At 41.4% G+C, this 27731-nt stretch overlaps 1 protein-coding gene and 1 long non-coding RNA gene across 4 annotated transcripts in view; one reads left to right on the top strand and one right to left on the bottom strand.

Annotated features, from left to right (window-relative positions):
* LOC116325272 overlaps nt 1-27731 on the bottom strand; it is a 71598-nt gene that overhangs the window by 12508 nt on the left and 31359 nt on the right. The gene's annotated exons all lie outside the window — the stretch shown is intronic.
* Nucleotides 899-12899, top strand: thbs1b (thrombospondin 1b). The gene is made up of 23 exons (XM_031746110.2): nt 899-1114; nt 1281-1364; nt 1576-2135; nt 2255-2330; nt 2665-2745; nt 2867-2976; nt 3416-3541; nt 4571-4667; nt 5534-5707; nt 5888-6064; nt 6151-6324; nt 6588-6715; nt 6828-6980; nt 7170-7388; nt 7503-7610; nt 8019-8178; nt 8283-8401; nt 9000-9234; nt 9344-9571; nt 9685-9956; nt 10072-10169; nt 10257-10396; nt 10516-12899. Exons 2-23 carry the CDS (start codon nt 1301-1303, stop codon nt 10521-10523), a joined length of 3507 nt encoding a protein of 1168 aa, XP_031601970.1. The 5' UTR covers nt 899-1114; nt 1281-1300; the 3' UTR covers nt 10524-12899.

The raw sequence follows: 27731 nt of genomic DNA, 5'->3' as shown, positions 1-27731 counted from the left end.
TCTGTTTCGTTGAGCCTTGTTTAATCAAGCCTAGACCTCATGCTTGGTGCATTAAAGAAATACCCAAATATGCTAAAATAAATTATATAATACCTTATTACATACTTCTGAACTAAATGGCAATGAAAACAATGTATCAGTTCAGGTGTGCTGCAGCAACACCTTGAAATGCCTCAGGCATCTCTGGAGTGAACTCACGTCGGCTCCTAGCGGATGGTTCTGGAACTGCAGCAAACTGAGGCTTATAATCTGTGAAGCAAGTCATACGAAATATACGCTGACATCTGGCTTTCATCTGTTTAAGCAGCGGTAGAAAAGTGGTTCATTGCGTAATTTTTATAGTATTTTTTAAAGTTAATACACCACAGTATTAGTATGAGGAATATAACAAGTTCATATAAAAACTTCAAAGCAGAAGTAAGTCTGAAAACAGACATTATATGAACCGAATCCACAAAAGTTTCCATAAAGATATCAAAGGAATATGATAGAGCATATATTGTTACCCAAAAAGCTGTAATTTTATCAGTTGAAGAGATGAGAGAATAACATTGTGGAGGACTTGTTTTTTTCTACTGTGAATGTTAGAAACACATCGCTATAAATGTGTCACGTCCTTCTGTAGCTGTGAGACGGAAATGCCTGTGAGGGCTGATGGATGGACGCTGAGATGAAACACTGGACCATTAAGACTCTGAAGGCAACGCAGTGAAGTTGGTCCCGCAGTGGAAAACGCTCTCTCTCTCCCTCTCCCTAGTTCTCTTTCCCCTAAGAGGATAAGCTCGTCCCTTTTCTCGCCTCACCGTGATTGGACGAGGCTACTTCTTAGGAATGGCATCAAACTATTTAAATAGCACTTTGTCCCCCCTTCGGCTTAAAAAGCTGTTTTTTAGCGGCTGAAATCGGAGGGAGAAATTTCTATATAACAAAAACTAAAATAAAATCATATCTTTTTTAAAAAAAAAATTATGTTCCTTCTTTTCGCAGTGGAACTTTATTTTATTTGAACATATATATAAAAACAGCTGGTCACAAATTCATGCTTGAGGATTAATTGTTGGATTTCTCCACATTTTTCCGGATTTTATTACTTTGGATCTCCTGCTTTAAGCAGGTGAGTGGTAAATATTCTGAGTGTTTTTGCAGCCGCATCAGCCATCGCTGTTTGGGCAGTTGTATTTTAGGTGTATGACCTGCCGCAAGCTGACTATTTCTGACAGTGCCATTAATGCTTTAAATTAAAGTGGAACTGATGTGTGTTTTGTGGTTATTTGTCACAGACCGCAGGTTGTGTTTCACCATGAAGCTGCCGGGGATATTTTTGTTATTGATGCTTTGGACCTGCGAGGCTGCGAGAGTCGCAGGTGAGTTTGTCTCAGTTTGAACTGGTTAAAACTTGTCAGAATGATTCTTGTGGAAGATGAGAAAAAAAATCTTGTTTGTTTTTTAATTTAAAGAAATATAAAGGAGCTGGTATGGCTTTAAAAACATTTTGCAGTACTCTAAAAGTGAAAACAATAGAAATCCAGCGCACTGCCTCACAAAGGCTGACTCCTTATTGTTATTCACCCGCAGAGAGTCGAGACGACAATAGCGTGTATGATTTGTTTGAGCTCGTCAAAGTCCCCAGCAAGAACCACGGGGTGACCCTGGTGAAAGGAGACGACCCGTACAGCCCCGCCTACAAGATCCTCAACCCGGACCTGATCCCCCCGGTCCCCGAGAACTCCTTTAGGGACCTGATCGATTCCATCCATGCCGAGCGGGGTTTCCTCCTACTGCTCAACTTTAAGCAGTTCAGACGCACCAGGGGAAGCCTCCTGACTGTGGAGAAGAAGGATGGATCCGGACCCGTGTTTGAGATCGTCTCAAACGGCAAAGCGAACACCTTGGACATTGTTTTCTCCACCGAGAACAAGCAGCAGGTGGTTTCCATCGAAGATGTGGGTCTGGCTACGGGTCAGTGGAAGAATATCACGCTGTTCGTGCAGGAGGACTGGGCAAAGCTGTACGTGGGATGCGATGAGGTGAACACCGCCGAACTGGATGCGCCAATTCAGAGCATCCTGACGCAGGAGACTCCGGCCAGCGCGCAGCTCAGGGTTGGCAAGGGAGCCGTGAAGGACAAGTTCACGGTGAGAGCTGACAGAATGGAGCAGCATATGTCAGGAAGGAATTTCTTTTCAAATACTTTGAGTGTGATGAACTTTTCGCATTGTGTACCGGTGCCTAAACTGCACACTGATACTTGCAGGGGGTCCTACAAAACGTGCGGTTTGTGTTTGGAACGACTCTGGAAGCGATTCTACGCAACAAAGGATGCCAAAGCGGTGAGTACTCAAAGTGTTTACCAATCACTCATCTGCTCCATGCACTCCCAAGTGCGAGCAATTCCTTATCAAAGAAATCTGCGTGTACTCCGTTTGTCCGCTGATTTCTGTACCAAACACTGCCCGAGAAACTGTTTACTAGATGCCAAAAAGGAATGCCAGTTTACAAATATCTCAGAGCTCTGTGGTCTCACAGTATGTTCTCCAGCCTATGCAGAATGAACTAATTACTTTTTTGTATAATTTACTGTTGCGGGGCATTATGCTCGCCCTTATTAATTAATATATTACCATTGAAATAGTATACTGATTCACAGCAGTATTTCTCTTTCAGCCATGACTGACACCATGGTCCTGAGGAACCTCAATGGCTCCTCGGCCATCAGAACTGAGTACAGTGGCCATAAGACTAAAGGTAGGCATTGCTGCATCTGATGCACTCAGTCTGCAAACTTTTCTAAACTATATGAGAATTAAATAATTTTAATCTGAAATAAAAATTGATTTTGATGTCACTGTTATGTATTCTGGTGAAGACCTGCAGATGGTGTGTGGCTTCTCCTGCGAGGACCTGCTCAGTATGTTTAAAGAGCTGAAGGGTCTTGGTGTGGTAGTCAAGGAGCTGTCCACTGAACTCCGCAAGCTGGTAAGGAGCAAACCCAGAACACAGTGTAGAAGAACCTAAGTGACGTCTGCCTCTTTGCTGGTTATCTGTTTGCCTGTGTGTACGTCAGATGTGTGTACAGTTGTCTGTGTTTTAAGCAAAGGAGATAAGGAGCTCTTAAATATTCGTGAAGCTCTGCACTGTGAATGAAACTCGAGAAGGCATCTGACAGAAAATCATCTGTAATTTTAGCAAATCAGTATCAGAAAAACTGCAAATGGTTTTTACTGTGTAGTTTTACTGTTTATTACTCTGTACATCATATAATTCTTTTCCTCTGTGCCGACACTGAATTTGCTTCAGAATTGTATCTCTGTTACTTTGTGAATTTTAAAATGGGCTTCACATTTTTTTTTCTTTTAACAATCAAGCTAACAACTCATTATCATAAGTCTATTTTTCTTGTTTCTCTTTTCCTCAGACGGATGAAAACAAGCTGATTAAATCCCGCATTGGAATTCACAGTGGTGTCTGTATCCACAATGGCATCGTTCGCAAGAACAGAGACGAGTGGACCGTGGATGACTGCACCGAGTGCACTTGTCAGGTGAGATCTCCACAGCGCTCCCACCAGTGTCTATTGCATCCTGAGTACTTAAACACACGTGTGAGGAGGACTTACTCAATGCTCTGACTTGTCTCTACATGTACACACACACAAACACACACACTATGATGACAACCCGCAATGGGGCAGACACACTTAACCACAACACAACTGATCTGGTCAGTAATTAGTAAGTAGTGTGGCGACTGGGCAGGAGGCCAACAGTCTTTATTGTTGTAATGACAGGTCTGCTGTCAGAAGTTCAACTTGACTGTGGCCATGAGGGGCTTGAGGGACTTAAGTGATCCGTTGCCCATAATTAAGAACAAGACCTTGGCTTTGACAAGTGGACAGGAGGATGTAGATGTAAAATACTTCGGAGGAAATCTTCCTGCATTTCACCAGTGGGTTCATTTGCTTATTTCTTCCTGTGCAGATAGACTACTTCTTCCAGGTTCCCCTTTTTCCCTGTCAGTGATCAGTTCCAGCAGAGAGAACATTAGCATGCATAGTCAAAAGGCAGTTCTTAAGCCTGAGTCATTCATAGTGAACCCTCACAGGTTGTGCTGGCAGGCTGGCTCTACTTGTTAGGGGCTCTGTGCCCAGTCCGGCTCCATGCTGAAACCCATATCCATTATTAGGACTTTGGCCTCTTTCCCACCCTCCCCTGACCTAGTCGGCAGGTGGTTGGCTGCAGGGGTCCCCGTTCTCAGCCAGAACTCTCGCTTCTTACTCATTCTTCCATGTTTAAACTCAAATGACCAATAGTGAATTTAATGAGATGGTTGCACGTACATAGGCGAAGCCTCGATTAAAAACATATCTTCAAACATGCACTAATTTAAATGGGTTTAAACAACCCCACAAACTCCACATTAGTGACGCTGTTTTGAAGGGCCCAGTGTTTCAAATTCCATTTGAGCACTGGGACTTGACTGAGTGCCTGGACTGAATTTGGAGGAAAATTGCAGCAAAACTTGAGTGATATCCAAATATTTAAAAATGAATTTGATCTCTGTGCTTTTGCAGAACTCTGCTACTGTGTGTCGCAAGATCTCCTGCCCCCTGATCCCCTGTGCTAATGCTACTGTTCCGGATGGGGAGTGCTGCCCACGCTGTGGAACACGTAAGCATTTCTAATCTACGATCTCCAACACATTTTGTTATGACCTGCATAGCTATACAAAGACACGCTGTAATTAAAATAATTATAGGCATGCAAACCTGCACTAGAAATGTTACATTAATGGTCCACATAGCGTAAAGTGTATGACATTTCAGCTAACACTGTACCATTCCCTGAGCGAGCTGTTTCTATTTTAGTTGCCATATAAAACAAAAAACCACAAATATTTCCCTTGATGTAAAGCTTTCTCTTCATTAGAAAAAAAAATGCTAGTTTTAAAGATGATTTAACTGCATTAGTATGAAAGGGTGCTTATGTGTTTGGAACATTGGCGCTTTGTGCTCTAAAACATCTTTGAATCTTCAAGTTGAAATGGCTGCAATTTGCCAAATTGGTTAAAGGGGAATGGAAAATTGGTTTTCTGTTTAGTGAAGCCATCTTTTACATGAGGGGAGGAGGCATGTTCTTCATACCTTGGCAGGCTTGGCTCCGATGCTTCCCTAAAACCTAAGTAAACATCGGGAGCCGCATTCATCCCGGCCTCAGCCACTTGCTGAAGTCATTACAGACCCAGGGCCATGTTTTCAAAAGCTGTTTCCTCTTTGGAAAACATAAGCCAGTGGGGCATCCCTATCCATCCTGAGGACAGGAGGCCTTTCTATTTCTCCAGTTAGTCTTCTACGTATGCTCGCAACAGCTGTGTCTCCCAGCTAAATCCAGACCATTAGTCCACTGCTTTTAGAGCTTCCCCTCCTCATTTAAGGTTAGGGGCTGTTTGCGAGGGGGTGCTGCTTCGCTGCAATAGCTCTTTTATTGTCTCCCTCTTCGCCTCCTTCTCATATTCTCTCCCTTTCCCTCCTGCTCAGCGAGCGACTATGCAGAGGACGGCTGGTCGCCGTGGTCTGAATGGACCCATTGTTCCGTGTCATGTGGGCGTGGCATCCAGCAGCGTGGGCGCTCTTGCGACCGTATCAATAACAACTGTGAGGGCACCTCTGTGCAAACCCGAGACTGTTACCTCCAGGAGTGTGACAAGCGCTGTGAGTTAACTTAACCAACAACAAGAACATCGTGCTTGACAGAAAATAATTCATGTGTAGTTTAGTTTGGTTTTTTAGTTAGTCTGTCACCATGTGTGACTTTTTTATGATTTAATGTCACTGTGGTTCAACTTTTTGGCTCTTGATAACTGATCTCTGACTTTGTTTTGTGGCCTTTAGTCAAGCAGGACGGCAGCTGGAGCCACTGGTCACCATGGTCATCGTGCTCGGTCACCTGTGGTGCTGGTGTCATCACCCGAATCCGCCTCTGCAACTCCCCAACTCCTCAGCTAGGAGGCAAGGACTGTGTTGGAGAAGGCCGGCAAACTGAAACGTGTACAAAGTCCCCGTGTCCCAGTAAGTTTCTTCATACTACAGCTGGATTTTGCTACTGTGTAAAGCAGGAGAAGACGTTGATCATGCTTTCTTCATTTCTTCTTCAGTCAATGGCAACTGGGGTCCCTGGTCTCCCTGGGATTCATGCAGTCTCACCTGCGGAGGTGGTCAACAGACCCGGAAACGCCTGTGCAATAATCCTGCACCACAGTATGGCGGTAAAGAGTGTGTCGGTGAAGCCAAGGACATCCAGAGGTGCAACAAGACCCCCTGCCCAATCGGTGAGGCATTTCATCATTTAAAGGAGTTCTACATATTCCATGTATTTGGTATTTTTTTATTATTCATGTTTTTTAAATTTAGTCTTTACAACATTATTGTTGGCATCCACTTCAATTTAGGTTTTATTTATGGAAGTTTTTGTTTAAATATACGTAAGTGTACCATCTCAATGAGATCATAACTGGAAGATTAAGATTACTAAGATTAAAAGCAGGTTACATATGAAGGATTTTGATAATGACGACTGCATTGTTGTGTTCAGATGGATGCCTGTCCAACCCTTGCTTTGCTGGTGCCAAGTGCACAAGTTTTCCCGATGGTTCCTGGAAGTGTGGGAAGTGCCCAGCAGGATACACTGGCAATGGGATCAAGTGTAAAGATATCGATGAGGTAAAACTTCCTTAGCTGTTGTTCAATGATTAAAGCAGCTACAGTCATATATTTGAATTCAGGCAACATCGTAACCGTAACTGTGATTCTTTTTTTTTTATCCTGAAAACAGTGCAAAGAGGTTCCTGATGCATGCTTTGAGTTTAATGGGGTGCACCGCTGCGAGAACACCGTTCCAGGCTATAACTGTTTGCCCTGCCCACCTCGTTACTCAGGACCCCAGCCGTTTGGCCATGGTGTGGAGCAGGCTGCTGCTAATAAGCAGGCAAGTAGATTCCTGTTTGAAGCCAAAAACAGAGCAAGAGAGACAACATTTATTAAACAAATACTGATAACAGGGAAAGTTCATACTGTGTTGTGATGAATATGTGCCTTTCTAAGGAGAGAATGTCATGAATTTAAACTATGCAGAGCTGGTCTCACCACTGATATTCATCTCATCTTCAATCTACAGGTGTGCTCACCCCGTAATCCCTGCCTTGATGGAAGCCATGACTGTAACAAAAACGCCCGCTGTAACTATCTTGGACACTTTGCTGACCCCATGTTCCGATGTGAGTGCAAACCTGGTTATGCTGGCAATGGCCATATCTGCGGAGAGGACACAGATCTGGATGGATGGCCCAATTCAGATTTGGTGTGTGTGGAAAACGCCACCTACCACTGCAAAAAAGTACGTAGTAGCAAAGCGGCTGCAAAGAAATGTCAATGTTTTTGCAGAGTTAAAGAGAAAATATCTAAATATTGCTTATAATGGCTGAGACTGACTCTGTTGTTGTTCATTCAGGACAACTGTCCCAACCTCCCGAACTCAGGGCAAGAAGATTATGATAAGGATGGCATTGGAGATGCTTGTGACAATGATGATGACAACGATAGTATTCCTGATGATAGGGTGAGTAAACATTTCCAGACAGGAAATACGATTGTACAAGGAATAAGTGTGAAACGGTGCCTGTGCACATCTTCTTTTTGCATTCATCATGTTGTCTAATAAGAGGACAGGTGGAGATGGGGGTAGGGTAGAGGAGGGTGGCGCTCAAAAGAAAAACAAATGTTTCTCCCAAGGCTGAGCCAAAACCTCAAATTCCAGTGCTGAGGTGGAGTTCTGAAGGAGCTGCGCTGTGTGCTGCTAATCCCAACATTTGATGCAGGAGAGAGCCTACAAATAAAGCTGCTTTTTATCCTGCATCACTCCCTCCCTGTAAATGGGCAGGGAGGGAGTTGGAAATTACAACCGCAGCACCTTAAAAACTGTCATTGACTCTTTCTCTAACACTGCGTTTTTCTCTTTTTCAAACAGGACAACTGTCCTTTCGTGTACAATCCCAGGCAGTATGACTATGACCGTGATGATGTGGGTGACGGCTGCGACAACTGCCCCTACAATAGCAACCCAGACCAGACAGACACCGACAACAACGGAGAGGGAGATGCCTGTGCAGTGGACATTGATGGAGATGGTGAGACCTGCAAATAAAAATAATCACCATAACTCTGAGACTATGCTTTTATATTTTCTACTTTTGTGCTGCCTCTTCATCTAATTTATTTCCGTTTATGCCAGGCATACTGAATGAGAAGGACAACTGTCCCTATGTGTACAATGTTGACCAGAGAGACACAGATCTGGATGGAGTGGGAGACATGTGTGATAACTGCCCACTAGAACATAATCCTGATCAGGTTTGTAAAAGCAAACACACACATTGCTGTTACCCATTTGCTTCAGTCTTTCCCGGCAACAATAATCCACATTCATCTCCCGGGCTCTCTTTTATATCTCTCTTTCAGTCAAAGCAGGCTTCAGTAATTGCTGAAGCATTATCATGGCATGTAAAAGGTGGAGTAAATCCTGTATGCAGCTGAAGGGCACATTAGTTCAGTAAGGCGTGGTGGGGGGCTAGGGGTCTTTTCAATGACCCATTGATGTTAGCTGGCTAATGTGAAGGGAGAGGCCCCAGGCTGGATATTACTAAGGAATGGGCTTGCCTTGGGCTATATGTGTGCTCTGTCTTAGTCCTGCTTAGTCCACCTGTGCCATGCTACACTGAGAAAGAGGAATGTGTTAAACAACAGGAATTAGGAGGAGAATAGGGGAAGGAGGGGAAGTCTAAACTGATGTGCTTTTTAAAGAGTGAAGCGCACAATTAAAGGCCAAAAGAGACATGTTCAGACATGAATGCAGCAGTTATTTGGTGGTGTATAGAGTACAAGTAAGCGAATACTCAATTTTCCCCATAAACCAGGTAAACTAGGATGTTTAAACACTCTAATTTTGCAGTTGGATTCAGATGATGACCGCGTGGGAGACAAGTGCGACAGCAATCAGGACATTGATGAGGATGGACACCAGAACAACCTGGACAACTGCCCGTATATTCCCAACGCCAATCAGGCTGACCATGACAAGGACGGCAAAGGTGACGCCTGTGACCATGATGACGACAACGATGGCATCCCTGATGATAAAGACAACTGCAGGCTGGTGTTCAATCCTGATCAGCTGGACTCTGATGGTGAGCATCGATACATCTAAGCAGTTTTATGCTGGAACACGTGTATCTATACACCCTGGGTATCATCATTATTATTATTATTAAATAATGTGGAATGTGTATTTTTCAGGTGACGGCCGTGGAGATGCTTGCAAAGATGACTTTGATCAGGACAATGTGCCTGACATCTATGACGTGTGTCCCGAGAACTTTGACATCAGTGAGACAGACTTCCGCAAGTTCCAGATGGTTCCTTTGGATCCAAAAGGCACCTCCCAGATTGATCCTAACTGGGTCGTCCGCCACCAGGGCAAAGAGCTGGTTCAAACTGTTAACTGTGACCCTGGCATTGCTGTTGGTAAGTACCAAAGATTTCTCTGGACCAAATGTGTAACTTTGCAAAGACTAACAGGAAAGTTTCTTTTTTATTTACTTCTTGTCGTGACACCTTTTCAACCTGTTTTTGTTCAGGCTACCATGAGTTCAATGCAGTCGACTTCAGTGGGACTTTCTTCATCAACACTGACAGGGATGATGACTATGCCGGCTTTGTGTTTGGCTACCAGTCCAGTTCCAGGTTCTATGTGGTGATGTGGAAGCAAATCACACAGACCTACTGGTCACATAAGCCAACTAAGGCACAAGGTTACTCTGGCCTGTCCATCAAAGTGGTTAATTCCACCACCGGCCCAGGAGAGCACCTCAGAAATGCCCTCTGGCACACAGGCAACACCCCAGGACAGGTACATTGGACTTCTATTCCTTCATGGACAATTTAAACATTTATTTTTGATAATCAAACCTAAATAAAATAGAAAAACTCATGTCTTTTATTTATTGTTTTTTCACACGCTTTAGGTTCGCACTCTCTGGCATGACCCAAAGAACATTGGATGGAAAGACTTCACTGCCTACAGATGGCATCTGATCCACAGACCAAGAACAGGACACATTCGGTGGGCAGAAAATAATTTTGAGTCTGTAGGTAGTTGCCCTTCATGAGTTTGGCATTCAGATGTCTAATTTTTCCTTGATTTCCACAGAGTTGTCATGTATGAGGGTAAGAAGATCATGGCTGACTCTGGTAGCATCTATGACAAGACATATGCAGGTGGCAGGCTAGGTCTTTTTGTCTTTTCACAAGAGATGGTATACTTCTCAGACCTCAAGTATGAATGCAGAGGTAAGTTTTATTTGAAAACCACTAAAATTGACATTCTTGTATTAAAATGGACTCTAGAATTAAAGACATTAAACAAACCCTCTGCAATCTCTTCATGTTATGTCTCTTCCTTTTGACAGATGCATAAATGTACGGCGCAGGAAGCTCTGAGGAATGCACCTTTTTGTATAAAGTATGAACTTCTATATTCTCATGCAAAGTCCAGGGACCGATTTATTGCCGCAACTCTTTCTTTTTGGGCATGCTCACTCAGACTGGGCGAAGGGCATATGGTTAGCCTCAGGGTAACTTGAAGCCGGTTTGGGAAGAAAACCAACCAGCTGAATGCCAGTTGAGGATCAGAGAGCCCCTTCTCCACCACCATCCTTAACATCTATAAGAGCAGGGAGAGGTGAAAAAAACCCAACAAAGCCTGTAGGTCACCAACACCTTTCTATCCCCGCTCTGACTGCTTTACCCGCTCTCTGAAAGACCTCATTCATCTCTGTGCAGGAATGGCTCCTCATAAACAACTATGCACTTCCAAGTCTTTAAGTCTCTCTCTCTCTTTCCGTCTCACCTCTTCAGCCTTTTCTGCCTCACTTTCTAGATGGACTTCCCAAAGAAATAAAGAAGAATATTTCCTTTGCCTTACCAGTCTGACCAGGATGTAGATCCTGGACGATACAACTTATGCGGACTCAAAAAATGAAGATGACATTTTGTAGGAATTTTTGTTGTTAATGATTTAAGAAAACTGTTGAGAGGGGAGCAAGTTAGAAATAAGGGGAATGTGATGCTGTGGATAAATGTTTGCATTCATGAACAGAATGTATGTGGAAGACTAACCATGAATGGAACAAGAAAGTTCTTTCATCTTCTACCCCAGAATCTCCGTAGAGAAGAACTATGAACTGTGTTTGTCTCAATTTGAATACTTCCAAGAGCAGAGTTCCAAGTAGCACAGTATGTATACTGCATACTTACGTAATGCCTGAATTCAGTCAAACTGAACATGCTAAAACATGTTCCTAATAAAAAAAAAAAAACAGTTGCATTTGATGAGTTAGCTAACACGTTTTGTAAAAAATGTGCAACTTCTTGGGCCTTTGGTGATTCTTTTAATACAGAATTACTCAACAGTGAAGATTACAGTTCAATTTAACATACCTAAACACCAGACAAATCCATAACATGCACTGATTGGTGTAAGCTAGAAAAAAACTGCTACTGTTAGCTAGCTAGCTGGAATTGGAGATAGCTAGCAGGTGAGAAATGTACAGCATTTCATATTGATCTTCTGACTGTTCTGAGTATCCTATCTGGGTACTTGGGCTCTTCATGATGCCATATGTGAGCGTTTTGTCACACTTGCCTTATGGAAGTATGCGATGCAAGACAGCACTGGTTTATGTTAACTATCATTTACATACAGGTATTGTTGGTTTTTTTGATATCATCTGGTTGTCTTAACAACTCTCAGGATTAGATGGAGATAATTATATTTTACAAAAAATTGCTTGAGTCTATAACTACATAGTCAAAATTTCTTCCAAAATACTCCCTATACAGATCCTAACTGTAGAAATCGAAGAGATTTAGCTCCCTCAGCTTTTGGGGGAATTTGCTATGAAATAATGTAAATACATCTAATTTATTGATTTTTGCCTACAGTGTAGGCAGTAAACAAAATTTTTGTACTTTGAAAAAGTAAAAGTATCCTTCCAATCACAGTGAAAATTGACCCTAAATCAGGTACGCTTAGATACAGGATGCATAATATTGTCATTGTCTTTTATCTCCAGAATTAGTTACTCTTCAGACAGGGCTATTTAGTATGAAGTGTATCTGATCCGTGTGCCTTTTCTTCAGAGAGAGATGAAAAACAAAGGAGATCGTTGATGTACAATTATTACCTCATTGCTGTTGTATAATTTGATCAAACAAAAACATAAGTACTTCTTCATATTCCTTTGAAATGATTAACATCTTAGTGCTACTGTAGCATGAGCTGTAAATAATATAACATGACATAGCTACAAATACAGCAGAGCTCCCAATCCCATGATTTACTACAGTGAAAATTATAATAAGGTGGGATATTTCTTTTATTGTTTTTTTATTTTGCTTTATCACGTATGTCCAATGCGGTTTTTAGCAGATAAATTATTGTCCTGTTTGTCTTAGCGGTTTGTGAGACGCTGATTTTGTGTGCGTGTGTGGTCGTGCGCGCGTGTGTTTGTAGAAATTTGCTATTTAAATAATTTATCAGGATTTGCTGCCTTATTAAGGGGCACATGTCCATCTGTATAAACGGTTTGCACACTGACGTGAGGATGTTATGTTCTTTATTGTTTTTATCTTTTTTGTTATTGTGTATCAATGTTACCAATATTTTTGTACAATTAGTTTTGCTTGTCTGTAAACATTTTCATAGTTGTACAAAGCAAAATGCTGTTTTTATTCATCACAACTATTTTGTTATGTATTTTAAGACAATAAATAGTTGTTAACATTCTCATTACTTTATTGTTTTTCATTCCATCTACCACTGATCAAGTCACAATATATGGAGAGCAGTGACTCTCACCACCAAAATCCATCAAAAACGCAAGTAGATTTATTCAGTTCTATAGATTCAGCGCACAGCAATCAAAATTACTCACAGTTGAATGTTTGCCCTACTTTCTCAGAAGCACAGACAGATTTGTACATTCTGTCTGCATGGAGGCAAACATCATCTCGATGATAAAGGCCTCATGAGGAATGTGGCGCAGGTGTCTCCTCCTTAGTTTGATCTGTGTGACCTCTTTTGCAATATGCAAATATTAGGTTGACACAAACCTTGACATTGACTGAAAGGCATTATATACGTGTGTACTGAATTTGTTACATTGTTGCTATTTTTGTAACTACAGATTTCTGAAAACCTGAGCCCCCCCAAAAAACAATAAAATAAAGAAAAAAACATGAAGACCAGTAGTAACATGACACAAGGATGTTAGAAATACAAGGACGTTTAAAAGAATGTTACTTGAATGCCAGTTCAAAAAAATAAGCTCTTTTTGAACTTTTGTAGTCGACTGAGCTTGTAGATCATGGATCAGAAGGCAAAGAGTTTCAAGGTGTAGGGCAACATCTGCAAAGGCTCTGACCCTTTAGTTTTTAGACTTAAGGATGGATAACGAGCACTGAACAGAAGACCTCAGAGTTCTGGTGACATATGGCTGCAAAAGCTTGCTAATGCATGTGTCCTACAGATGAAAACATACATGTAAATTTTCACGTGCACTTTACAGTTCAGATTCACTCAGATGAAATACAACAAGAGCTCAGTGACTTCTAATGACTGGTGTCATGCAGAGTGATGCATTCTGACTGTTGATGTCTGAGTTCCTGTGACTTAGGCCGTTGAGCCACAGTGGCTGCATCTCTGTTCATGCAATAAACCAAGCTTTCCCTCAGTTTATTGTAAAAGACAGAGGAACAATATAATTTCCAGTGTGTCCGGGCTTTTTCACAGAGTAAGACAGACCAGACATAGTTGTGTTTAGATATGATTATGGAGATCATTTTATGGCAAATAGAATGACTCCTTATTATCCTGTTGCAGTCAAATGGAGAGAAGCAAATATAAATTAACTGGTTACATTACAACATTTCCTGTAAAACAAAAGGAAGCTGACTATAAACTCCTTCATGTTAACTTAGACAGGCCAGTATTGTAATAATCCATAAAAACCTAATGTGGCAATATTAAAGACTAGACATCCTAATACTGGCTGCATTTTTCTCTGTTCTCTGTCAGCTGCCTACAAACACCCACATGTTTACTTTACAGCCTATTTTAAGCTGTACATCCTGCACATTTCAGAATGTGAGAATTAACACGTAGTAGTTTACAGAAAACTCTGTAAATTCTGTCTTAATGTCTTACCACTAATATCTTTCTTTAAACCATGAATAAATTATATCACATCTCTTACTTGGGGAAACTGATAAGATAGGCAGTACAATCATGTATTGGTTAGTCAGAAACAAAAAAAGAGTCCCTAATGACTCCTTTCTGTGTGGAGTTTTTCTACCCGTGATAGTATGTGTTTCTTCCATGTATTTTAGCTTCGCCCTCCAAAACCCCCCACAAACATTGGATTCACTGACGTTTCTAAAACTGGATGTGACGTAGTTAAAGCGTTTGAAGTAGACACATATCAATGTCTGGGTTAGCCCGCTTGGCTATCTGAGGTTTACTTTGTTAACTGGTAATTATGGTGTGTTTCAGGTCATTTTATGGAGAAATGTGAACGTAATGTAATGAGTTGTGTTACAAATTATTTTCTCTGGGGAGTAATTAAGTAACATAGTGCATTATTCTTAAGAACAGTAAGAAGTAATGTGTAATGCATTACTTTTTCAGTAACAACCCCAACATTGAACACAAATAAGAGGGGAAATACCTTCAGCATGCATAAACATTTGGCCACACTGCACAGATACAATTTGCACAAATGTAATGACTTTGATATGCTGCTAAGAGATGGTGTCTGTGAATGTTCTCAGTCATCCAGGTCATCGTAGTGTAAGGAGCTTGGAAGAAAAAGCTTCTGGACTTCTTTAAGTTGCTTGAAGTTGAAATGGAGATGGTTCCTATAATCCGCTAATTTCTTTGACTCCTTTTCATACTCCCGCACCAGTTGGAGGGTGTTCCTCCCAAAATGTACGGCAATATGTCTGTGAAGGTTCTCAGTCATCCAGGTCAGATCAGTCATTCAAGCAACTTAAAGAAGTCCAGACGCTTTTACTTGTAAGCTCCTTAGACCTTAGAGATGGTGGTGACTCTCCAAGTGGAGCCAGTGAGCCAGTCAATAAGAAATCTAATTGATAAGTCATTTATCAATTCCCATTCTTTTTGATTTGCTTTGGTGTTTGTTCCAACATGATTTCTGCAAACCCTGCTTTTCAACGAATATCCATCCATCCATCCATCCATCCATCCATCCATCCATCCATCCAGCCGTAAAGTACATTTAGACAGTTTTGCCTTAATTTCTAATGAATCAAGAATACTCTTTATTATGCTTATTTATTATATAAAGAAATTCCTACATGTTTATAAAAAAAAACTCCAGGACAAAAAGTGCTAAATAAAGTTCAAATGAAGTCTTGTTTTTGCTTTTTTTTCTAAATGCTTTTTTGGGTGTTGTCACCATTATTTCACAAGACAGCAACGTTTTATATAAGAAATAGGAAGCACACAGCAAAGGAACTGGATTGAACTCTAATCCAAGCCGCTGCATTGAGCCTTGCACCATATGGTTACCTGCTTGACTAGATGAGCTAAGCATGCACCCTTGTCCTTGCATTGGCGTGCTGATGTGAGTTATGCTTTGTTTTTGCAGTCTTTTGTGAGGTTCTTTAGGGACGGGTCGAGGGGTTTTTCCACAACTTGGCAACTCAGAAGTTTGAATTTACATGTTCTCCTTATGTTTGTGTTGAAAAAATTTTTTCTAAAGCTCAAATTCATGTATTTATAGTAATCGTAAATCCGGATCAGCGATGAAAGCTGGGATTGGTGGACCGGAACCTATCCCAGCTGTCTTACGGTGAGAGGCAGGGTACACCTTAGATAGCCCTGTGATAAACTGTCAGCCTAACACTGAGAGATGGACAAGCATTCACACTCACATTCATGATTTAGAATCATCAGTGAACCTAAAGTGGATGTCTTGGTCAGACATTAATCAAATAGCTCTTGTTAGACTTAAACGAGCTGAAGCAAGACGATCTGCAAGTGCTAAAAATTTCCCAGACACACCAGAACTTAACTGGTAGTCCTGCAATTGCAAACCAGTTCAGTCATTAGTTGCCACCCACTCTCCTCAAATAATGACGGGCCAAAGCTGTATCGCTCAATTTGCTCACAAACCTTTAATGTGTGAGCAAAAAGCAGCACTTGGAGAAAAAAGGTGCATACATCAACCCTGCAGTGTAGTGAATAATGTAATATGCTGATGAATGGAACAAAGGGCATCCACCCTGAAGTTAAACATCCTTTTTTTAGCTCATCCACCTAATTGGAGAGACTGCACCGCATTTGCCCAACTGCCACAACTAGCCTCAAACCTCAAACCCGAAATGTTACATTTGATCTGACCTCTCTCGTCGTCCTCCTGTCATTCAACACCTCTCTGCTTCCTGCTGCTGTGTACAGAGGTGTTGGAGTGTAATTTTAAGATGGAGGACCCCCCACTGAATTCTGTGGTATTTCCCCACCATCCACCTCCTTAAGTACAGGAGCTGCAGGACGCCACCTGTGCATACAGTATTCTAGACTCAAATAGGAAGAAAATAACTTGATCTCGAACAATAAAGGCTCAGTGAAAAATAGGTCTGGGATGTGGTTTAGTCAAAGCATTTTCTTGCCATTATAGTTACATGGGTGTGGAGGGTGGGATCAAAATAAAACCCCAATGACACCTGCACTCTACTATTTGTGAGAACAAAAAATAGCTGCAGGCACCATATCTGGTCAAGTCATCACTTTAATCACTCCAGAGGTTGTGCAACATCTGGACTCATCTATGCTTTCAGGTTCTGCACATGCTTGGCTTTGATTTCACCAGATATCTGGACGCACTGGATACATCAAATGGCTGAAGCATTCACATGCAAAGTCCCAGAGACAGTCTGGCAGGAACAAAGAGGTAAGTCCAACTCAGTGCTTGTTCTTTTGCAATTCATCACAACAAAGTATTATTATTATTAGTGTTAGTATAATAAAATGATGCTTACTTACTTTTTTTACCATTCATACATTACATTTAACTTAAGAAGGACAGCATCAACCCTTATATAATTATTGTAGCAGAGTGCTGTTGCCCAGGTGGACAAATGTTCAAATGTTTCCCCAAAGGTTTCTAATTTATAATCATGAGTCAAAGAGGCGCAAAAAAAATACTGAAAGTGTCTTGCAGTTTAGTTTTCCGAATGATAACACAAATTAATGCAAATGGTTCCACTCTCTGTAATACCAGTGTTGAAGTGTCAGACAGCTGGATGTCACATGAGAGGTCATTTTATAATAACACACTCTGGGACACTCAGTGGAACAGCCAGGATTTGCTGATCTTTGTGTTTTCCAAATCAGAGGCTCCACAGCAACTCCAAACCACAACTCTACAACAGTTTTATGAGAACTACAACATTCATGGCATCAGTAAACCAAAGAAGTTTTTATTAGGTCAGACTTAGTGACATTACTGCCGTGTAATCACATAAACACTTTGGCTATGTTTCTGTAATTCCTCTCTGTAAGCCCTCATAAAGTAATTCCCCATAGAGAACAATGCGCTTCCTGTGATTTCTGGCAGACATGATGGGATTCCTGGCTAGGATGTGCTCTGACCTCTGACCCCTGTGCTGACTGCACCTGGTGAACTTAAACATGCAGCAAATATTTTGATGGAAAAAAAGGTGACCTTCCTCATCTTTTGACGCACGGCAGCAGGTAAAAAAAATCATAATAAAATGATGGTTAATTAAATATAAGTTGCAACTGAAAAGCTATAAGGGGGAATTTTTAGTTCATTTTCATACCATCCATTATAATTCTACATTTTTTAAGTCACTGTTCGGCACGTGTGACCACATTTGTTCCTGCTCTGTCACATCTGTGTGGTGTGTTTTGTGCATTACTTCGGTTTATTTCTCCCCGTTGTCGTCTGGTCACATGTAAAGCAGAGAAGCAGCAAAAAGGCAGAATGCTCCAAAACAGACAGGGACCCTGTTGGCAAAGCCGTCTATGTGACCAGAATTCCATTCTGCATGAAATTCATCTTTGCTTCCTATTTTATTACTTTGAGAACCATGCCAAAGGCCTGCTTTTACTCCGCAGCATGGAAACACTAAGCACATCTTCTCCTTGACTTTAATATACAAGTGCTCCACTATCCAGCTTAACCACAATGCGACAGAATCTCTTTTTCAAGAGCGAGTTATTTTGGAAGATTTTCACAATTTAGAACAGATTTTCTTGTCCCTGCACTGGATTATTTCCTTTCTTTTATTGATTATTTGTAATGAGCAACCTTAAATGTATTCACAAATGTTCTTTTCCTCCAACATCCCACTGACTTTTGTTTCAAGCAGTTGTTGCTGTTGTTTTTTTTAATCACACTACGGGAGTTTTATATCAACATTTTCTTGCATTCCTAAAGTTCAAGTGTTTTATCTTTGAACTCAGAGGTGGAAAATACTCTGATCAGATATGACGTAAGAGGCAACTAGCTGTCTAGCTTGTGAGCAGTTGCTAGGGTGTAAAGAAAAGTGTGTTTACATTTTTCCTCTTGATCTAATAATGACAGAAAGGTGGTCAGCAGTTGTCAACAGTTATCAACTGTTTACATGTTTAGCTAACTGAACATTAGCAACTTCGATAAGGATTTCAAAGGCTCAGATCCAGTGAGGTGTTTTGTTTTTATGCATGATTCATTCCCCGAGGGACAGAGGGTGTTTTTTTCATTTCATCAAAAGGGAAAACTGAGTCATCAAAACATCACTGATACAAAAGGCATCAGTCTTACCAAGCTGTTGCAGCTATTACTGACTGCATGTTTTGACAATGCACCTCTAGATTACAGCAAACAACTAAGACATGGTACAGTACTCATTATGCTAATGCCATGATCCGCTTTCATGCCTGTGAAAAATTAGTTAGAGCATTCTTTTTGTTATACTTGTATGATAATGTGAAGGTGAATGCCCTCTACAGACAACAGTAGATAAGAAAAGTCCCAGACACTATTAGTTTGCTATTCATTTAACCGAACTGGCAGGAGATGAGAGAAGGTGGGCAGACTGAAGGAAGAAGCACTGGCTTTTAATTTCCTGAAGGGAGCACGCCCTGCTACTGCTCTACAGCTTATGTTTATCCGATGGCCTGTAATTCCTCCTGGCCTTGGCCTTGTGTGGAGTTACAGACTCGCTGCTTCAAACACACCGTCACTGCCACAGCAAAGACACTGTGTGCCCATATGGTACACCTCCACTATCTGTACCAGTATGACACAGCTGAACATTAACATCACTGTACAGTCGCATGTTTAGTAATGACTGTAACAGGCTTTATTTTCATTCTCATTAAACCCCCTCCCGGGTTAAAGAGAAAATGCACAACAAACACACAGCAGAGCAGCTGCTGGGGTTTAAAAGCACTTCAAAAGATGAAGTTTTGCTTATATTTCTTTTAGTTTTTATTAAATAAAGTTTGCTTTTAACTTTTTCTGAACTTTTACATTTTTTTCATTACATATTCAGGTCATTTAAACTATTGGCCACCACCAAACATGTGATAACAAGGGATCTAAAACTACAAGACCAAACCCAATCATTAACTATGCTTGCATATAAATAATCATTTGGAGAGGATAGAGGCAACACAATGTCTTTCTTACTGTTTCTTTGACACAGCATTCATCTCGCTAACAAACCACAAAAACAACACTGCACACATAGCTAACTAATCGGTGCTGGTGCTCGCTTCTCTCTTCTCACGCTCGCTGAACAGACTAAACGCACAGAGCCGGGCCTGCAGCCAGAGAGCGAAACCTCGTGCTTGCAGAGCAGCACTGACAATGTTTCTCTTCAAAAAAATTGAGCGAGACATCTGATTTGGGTCCAGCTGTAATGCAAAGGAATTCAGGCAAGTGCAAGATTAATTTAACGTTTGTGAAACCTTGACAGAAAAATTCATTTGTTACAAAATGTGTTTTATTTTCACTCGAGGGGAACAAAGTTGACAGTGGAGTAAATAAGTGTTTGAATTCATAACTTTAAGCACTTAAGAAATGACCAGGCTACAATTTCAGTGAAACATGTGATTCAATTTTACATTGAATCGTGTGCATTGTAGTGAGGGAATAAGTATTTGTTTATAATACATACTATCCAGTAAAAGCTTAGTTGGAAACAACATAGTTACTGACAGCATCCATCGTTAATTATACCAAATCCTGACAACAGTCAAAGCCTCAAGTGACTTTATGTGGTAAAGTAAAGACCGTACAATAATGCAAAGAAAACCCCAACAATCAGCTGACACCCTATAAAGCAAGTATTTAGCGACAGTGTGAAGGAAAAACTCCCTTTTAACAGGAAGAAACCTATGGCAGAACCACATAGGGAGGGGAGCGTTCACTGCTTTCACTGCTCTCAGCTCAATTACTATCTGTGTTGTATGGAAACGGAGCTAGCATTAGCAAGTACACCAACCCTCTGATTTATCATTATAACAGATATGCTTCCTATGTTAAGTACAATTTATGGTCCTACAAATGTGTCCAGCTGTGGTTTGTGTTTGGACAGCATACAGAGCAGTGCAGACATGTTGACATGCAGTCCTCCAAAATCCCAACTGCATGCCCGTGGACACAGATGACCTATGTCCTGGGCCAGAACAGGGAAGGAAGTGACAGCAGAACAGGAGAAGTGTGAAGAAAAATCATCAGAGATCAAAACTACAGCATGAAAAGTACAGACTGTGGCTGAAGTGGAGACTTCATTGTTTTAAGAGTCGGTTTCACTTCAGTTCTTTGTATGTTTTAACTTCACTCTTCTCCGCAGCTGGCTGACAGACCAACAACAGCACATGGAAGAGTAGTGCACACATGGCTGACATATTTTTAATCTAATTTTTTTTTTTTTAATGAAAGTGTAGACCTTCGCTTTCTGTAAAGGTCACTGCACCTCACTCTTTGACCTCGACTAAGCATACAGGCAGCATCGATGGTCATCAAAACCATGAGAGATAACCCCAGAACTACACAAGAAGATCTTGTTAATGATCTCAAAGTAGGTGGGACAACATTCAAGAAAACTAAGGGTAGCACATTACATCGTTATGTTTTGAAATCATACAGGACAGCTAAACAAGACTTGCGAGAAGTCTCGATATATCATGCGAGAATATCGTGCGGTTGGATGAGACCAAATTGAGCTATATGGCAGAAAAAACTGGTGACTATGAACCCGTGAAAAGTATCTGTACCATCAAATCTGGTGGTAGAGGCATTATGTTTTAGGAATGTTTTTCTCCCAGTGGTACAAAACAACTCTACAGGAACTGAAAAGAAAAAAAGTCCCTGATGAGAAACTGCTTAACTCAGGCAGAGCACTTACAGTAAGACACATCATTTGAATGCAATAATGAAAGAATATGCCGTAATACCGTATTATTAATGAACAACATTATACACCCACACTGGAAACTAAAATACAAGCTTTTATTATTTTCTCAATATGAACATTTTTTGCACAAACAGAGACCATTGCACCATGGCCTGAAAAAAGCCACAGTGTCTTCAGTTTGTTCTCTGTTGTTGATCACAAATTGACTCCCCCTATTCTCCACACGGAGGTGTGAAATATTAAAGATAGCTGTGGCAGACAGATTTCCACATGTGCCCCGAACCTCTCAACAGGTCAGCACTGCGTGAGAGACGAGGATGTAAACAGCTGTGACCGAGACACTTGTGTTACTGCAAGCAGGCCGATGTCTGAAGAAGTTAAGACTGGTTTTAACTGAGGCATGGTATGTTGTGGTAGTGTGAATTGGTAGCTAGCACTATGACAACTTTATTCTCGACCCACACACCACACAAAGTCAGGACTAACCCAGCTGCAGTCTTTCGTGCCATTTTTAAAGCTTTTCATGTTTGTTATGTCAGGCTTTCAACAGGATTAACTTGTAATTCTCTATTTTACCTTTAACCCTTGAGACAGAATGGCAACATGTTAAGGGTGTACCCTGCTTTTCTTGATCTGTGTTGCTAATGATCCATTATAATTATCTCCTCTTCAGTTCTTGAGATCAAACAGGGTTTTAACCAGTGTTTTTCAGGCTCGGCAGGTCAACAGGCTGGGGCCAGATGGGCTGGTCAAAATATTTCAGAAAGTGCTGATCTGCTGGGATTTTCCCCACACTACCAACTCTAGGGTTCAGAGAAAACAGCCTGAAAAACAGAAGATAACCAGTAAGTAGCAGTTCTCTGGGCCAAATTGCCATGAAATCAAAGACATGCAGTTAGTGGTGTTAAGTTAATTGGTGATTCTAAATTGCCAATAGGTATGACTGTGAGTGTGAATAGTTGTCTGTGTCTATATTTTAGCTCTGCGGCAGAATAGGGACCTGTCCAGGATGTATCCTCTCCCCCTGAAGATAGGCTCCAGCCCCGCACCCCCACAACCCTGATGAGGATAAGTGGAAGACAATGGATGGACTGATCGATAGGTGGATGGATGGACATGAAAGAATGGATCCACCTTGCCTTGTATCAATGTTTTAAGGTGCTGATGGTGTTGTAATGGTGTGCATAATATTGTCTTGGCACATTCTGAGCCCTTTAGTACCAAATGGGCCTCGAAAGTCACCATCACTTCAAAAAAACACCTTTGGGATGTGGTGGAACAGGAGATTCTTATCTTGGATGTGCAGCTGACAAATTATGTTAATATGTCAATGTTTCTAGCACCATGTTGAATCTATGTGCTGAAGAATTAAGACACCGCTGAAGATAAAAGAGGGGCCAAAGTGGTACTAGCAAGGTGTACCTAATAAAGTGTCTGGATAACTGTATGTTAATTACTTTCTCAGCAAAACAACTACCCGGTTCCCTCCTCTCTTTCTAACCCACTTGCATCACAGTTCTTACTGTGGCATTCAAGCAGGATTTAGCGTTATAGTGAGTGGACAGCACTACTGCCCAATCACTCACAGACACTTCTGGCATAAACACTGTCAATTATTTTTCTGTTTTCAGACTGTAATATAACACTTTCTGAAACACAGTACAGTAATGTGCATCTTGAATTAGTTTTACTCTGTTGTCAAGGCCCAATGACGAGGAGCTCGTCCGGCTAAATTACACCAGGAAAGGACCAAGAAAAAATAGAGAGACTCCAGTCTCCGCTCTCGCTGACACTGTGACAAAGTTTAAAGAAGTGACTAATGTGGGCTACAGGTCCAGGACAGACCAAGGTTTCCACTCAAACTGGAATAGCCTTGCAAATGTTAGTGCCAGGCTATGTGACAAATGTAGCCAAAGTTGATGAGAAAAAAACTGGCTCATAAGTAGGCAGAAATGTGTCAGGGGGGAAACAGGGAGAAAAACAGAGACTGAGAAAAGGGTTTGTGGAGCCATTAATACATGTGCGTGCCCGCACATTGTAAAGAATAACGATTAATGGATTTTTAAGACATGTTGGCTGGATAGCTGTTTTTGTTATCGCATTCTTAACAAATGCAACTCTGAGATCAAAAACAAACGCAGAACATCCAATAAATGCTCTTAAACTGAGTCAGTCCCCATAGACATCTGTGTTAATTTGCCCAATTTTATAGCAGGAATAAATATGTTTACAGTCTGGTAAAGAAAAAAAAAAAAAGAAAAAAAAATAAAGAAAATAAAAAATGGGTTCGTCTCCATGGCTAAGTTCAATCTTTGGTGCACCTGTGCATTTTCACAGAATACATCCAATTAAATTGATTCAAAGCCGTGCACTGAAAGCTAAACCTGCTAGCTGGGCTAATTCAAGTCACTGAACTGGACCCTTTATAGAGTTGGAGAGTTTTAAAGTGTAGTTATCTTGAAAATAATGTGGCTTGTTGTGTCATTATTTGACCAGATTGTTTTTTTTAAAATATGTAAGTACTTTGTGTCCCCGCTCAATGTATGGATGGACCTGGATGAATACTAAATGTATGCCACTCTGTATCTTGCAGCATTTAGAAGGTAATAGATCAACATTTATAGAATATAGCACAATCAGTGTAATTTCTGGTCATGTTTTGTGACACAGTCACACTTGCACAGCACACACATGCAGTCACACACACACACAAAACTAATCCTCTGAGCTGCTGGCATGTCACCATGCACAGGTAGTGTATCCCTTTGATAGTGAAGGTCAGATTTGGTACCACACGTATCTAATAGCAAAGCTGTGTTTACCAGCAACATTCCTTCACCAAAAAGCTCCAGTTACAAGCCTCCACTGCAACTGGCCTCTGTAATATTCCAGACCAGAGCAGTAGAGCAGAGCTACTCAGAGGAAGGCAACCTGCTCACATTACTGGGTCACTGGCATTTCTTTACTGGGCAGCCCACCTGGGACAGTTTCAAGAATAAGCAGAAAATACCTATTTAAAGGTTACAGGCAGGTGGTAGTGAGGTATCTCTTTTCTGGTTCAATGCAAAGGGATAAAACTGAGCTAAAACAAGAATTTTTATAAGCACAGTTAATTAATAAATGAATGTCTGAGTTTTCTACATTCATGGTTTCATGGAAACAGCTCCCTTTATTTCATTCTTGTGACTATAGCTTTGACAGGAACGTGAGGGTGCGGTGTTGGGTTCCCTCCAGACCCATTTTGTGCCCTCAATCGGTGGCGCGAGACAAAAGGACCACAGAAACTAGAGCTTCAGGTAGTGCTGCTACTTTGCCGTAAGGCAGGAGGGGGAGAAGAATGGAGTCCTTTCTCTGTTCGGCTTCGCTAGCTGTACTGTACACTTTGGAGAAGCACTCAGACCCGAGGGGAGATGGGTTGCCTTGATAATGGATGCACACATACTCACACAAGAGAAGTCTCCTCTTCAGATCTCATCTGCCTGCAGGAGCCTGGCATAGAGAGAGAGGGGGGCAAGGGAAAGAGTTTGGAGTATTTTGCGTTGGTGTGAATTCATCTGCTTGCTGAGTCACTGTTGTCACATTTGTCTGGCTTCCATTCAACATGCGAGAGTGAGAAAGCATCCTCCTGGGCTCATGTGACACTGCAGCCTTTTGTGGAAAAAGCAGACTGTTCATGGCTGCTTTTTGTCATTTTTGAGTGTGACACAAATATAGCACTGCGAGTTGGTGCAGCTCATTGAGAGCTGCCGTGTTTCGGTCCTCTCTTTTATGGACACAAACAATGTAAGTGCAGAGGTGCTTTGAGAGAGGAACAGGCACACATACTCAAAAAGCAGAAGAAAGTTCTGCAGAACATGATGATCCCATGAGGACTACACATCCTAAACAATGGGCCTTACATCGAAGAGGCTTGTTTTGCAAATCAGTCGACACAAAAATGAGAAACTGAATCGTGAGCCTTCTGGAGGTGGGCGAAAGCCAGCTGTTCATTGATAAAGAAAAACTGAATCCTCTCGAGAAAATGCTTTGAAGGTCTCTGCTGACATATTTAGCTGACTATTTGTAAATGATGAAAATAAGTAAGGTTCAACACCTTCTTGTTCAGTGGCTCTTTCATGTCAAGCACGTCTCATATAGTGTAATTTTTTTTGGTTAAATTGTAAATAATAACATCTGTTAAATGCTTCTGGACAATTCAATTCACTATGAACTATATTTAAATGTTTTCCACTTGTAATAGACTGAAAATATAACCCATTTGTTTTAACTCTGATTGGAGGAAACCCACATTAATCTAATGACTTTGGCAGACCTTGAGCTAGTGAAAAAATAGAAATTGAATTTAAAGGGGTGTGTAGCCGCCATATCCGTTTTATGGTTAGCAAAGATGTGACTTGCTTGAAGTCATTGCTGTAACTCGGTACTTGCTTGACAATTAAAGACTTGAGAACTGAGGTTGCGACTTGCACCTCTGCTTCATACTGTAACCTGCTGATTTGTTGAGCTCTCACATCACAATAAAACCAGCCTTTTAGAAAGCAGTGCAGACAGAAGGCCTTCACACAGCAATAAAGCCCGTTTTCCTGCAGATTTCCTAAAGCTTGTGATTACTGAGCTAATTACTGACATTCCTCCAAGAACCGCGCAGAACGTGGCGGCTTATGAGAACAGTGGGCTCCTTATACAGTACTGTAACAGACGTGTTCACACAGACAATATGCTGTTCTGTTTTATATGCAGTGCTTGGATAATGTTTGGTTTATTAAAGAAACCATGACGCAAACAAAAACCTGTTTGTGATGTACTCAAATTTTACTCAGATTTAAAGCTACATAAAATATATTTCTTTAATGTATAAATACACCTGCCTACACTTAAATATTTGTAATAGGTTGTTTAAGTAATCATCATTCTCCGAATTTCTTTTTGCCCTCGTTTTGTGTTCATCACAGCTCTTAATATAGCATCTGAAATGAGTGTTACATGTGCATGCAAATTTGCTTTGGTGTTATAAGTGGTGCATGGGCTGAAAAAGCCAGAACTCTTTATGTAGAAAATGTCTTTCTAATTTTCATTTAACATTTTATTTGACTGTTTGTTTTTTTCTAAACCAAACCCTGAACTCCTCCCAACCCAAACAACGTAATTGTGCTGCCTAAAATTGACTAAACCGTGGGGAAAAAGTGCTTCAGCTGCAGTAGATTTAATGTGTTTCATTATGTGGTTGACAGCATGGCTTCTTCTCTGCACTATAATCCAGAGCTCTTAACACACCACTGTGCAAAAAGTTTGAGTTATCCCCCATTTTGTGTTATTTTGCCTGTCAGCTGATCCATCTCCTGTTCATTGAAGCCTCACTGAGTCTCAACTGAGACCATTTGTGATGGTCACAGTTGAGAGGGTGTCTGTAAAGATGTCTTTATTATTATTAAGGAAGGGAAACGGAGAGGGAAACGTGATGAATCCAAATTTGAAATTTTTGGTTCAGACCGTCATCACTATGTGGAGGTCTGTAGAGTCTAGAGTGCTACACGACCTTATCTCCACAGCATTCATTGTATGACATGAAAATATTTCAAATTAAGTCACATTGTCTGAATGTAAATGTCAGAATAAAATTCTGATGCTTTCTAAATTTTGACTACTATTCATCAAAATTTAGTTAGCATCCTGGCGCGCGGGGGGGGGGGGGCTGTGGTCTATCAGCAGAACCTGGGGCCTCTTCAACTGGCAGGGAGGTCTTGCAGGAGGTCTCTCTGCTCCCTAGGAGTTCACTCTGCAGTTGGGGGAGACATATAGGAGAGATGGAGAATGAACTCAACCTGGGGGTCTGTTGTCTTGTGTAGTCTGGGAGATGACTGGATGTTGGGATGGGTGCAGTTTCCTCTGCCGTGGGGTCTGATGGGCCGCCCCGGGCTCTGTGGGGCTTGGCGGTGCCGCTGGCGTGGGCCCTGGTCCGGATGGGCATGGGCCCCCTCTGGTGGATTCCAGAGAACGGGGATGCCTACTGGGGTCAGCAGGGGAGCTGGTCACAAATGCCTCCCTCTTCCCACTCCATCACACCCACCCACACATGGTGACACACCTGTACATGAGGTACAGGTGTGTCACAAAGGGACAGTCGAGGGATTCCTCCTCTGTCCCTTTCTGGCCACCTGTGCCATAATTTTAT

This window comes from Oreochromis aureus, linkage group 15 (genome assembly GCF_013358895.1).
Source record: "Oreochromis aureus strain Israel breed Guangdong linkage group 15, ZZ_aureus, whole genome shotgun sequence".
In the NCBI taxonomy this organism is placed as follows: Eukaryota; Metazoa; Chordata; class Actinopteri; order Cichliformes; family Cichlidae; genus Oreochromis; species Oreochromis aureus.
Note: the sequence above shows the minus strand (reverse complement) of the source record. Positions and strands in the feature narration are given on the sequence as shown.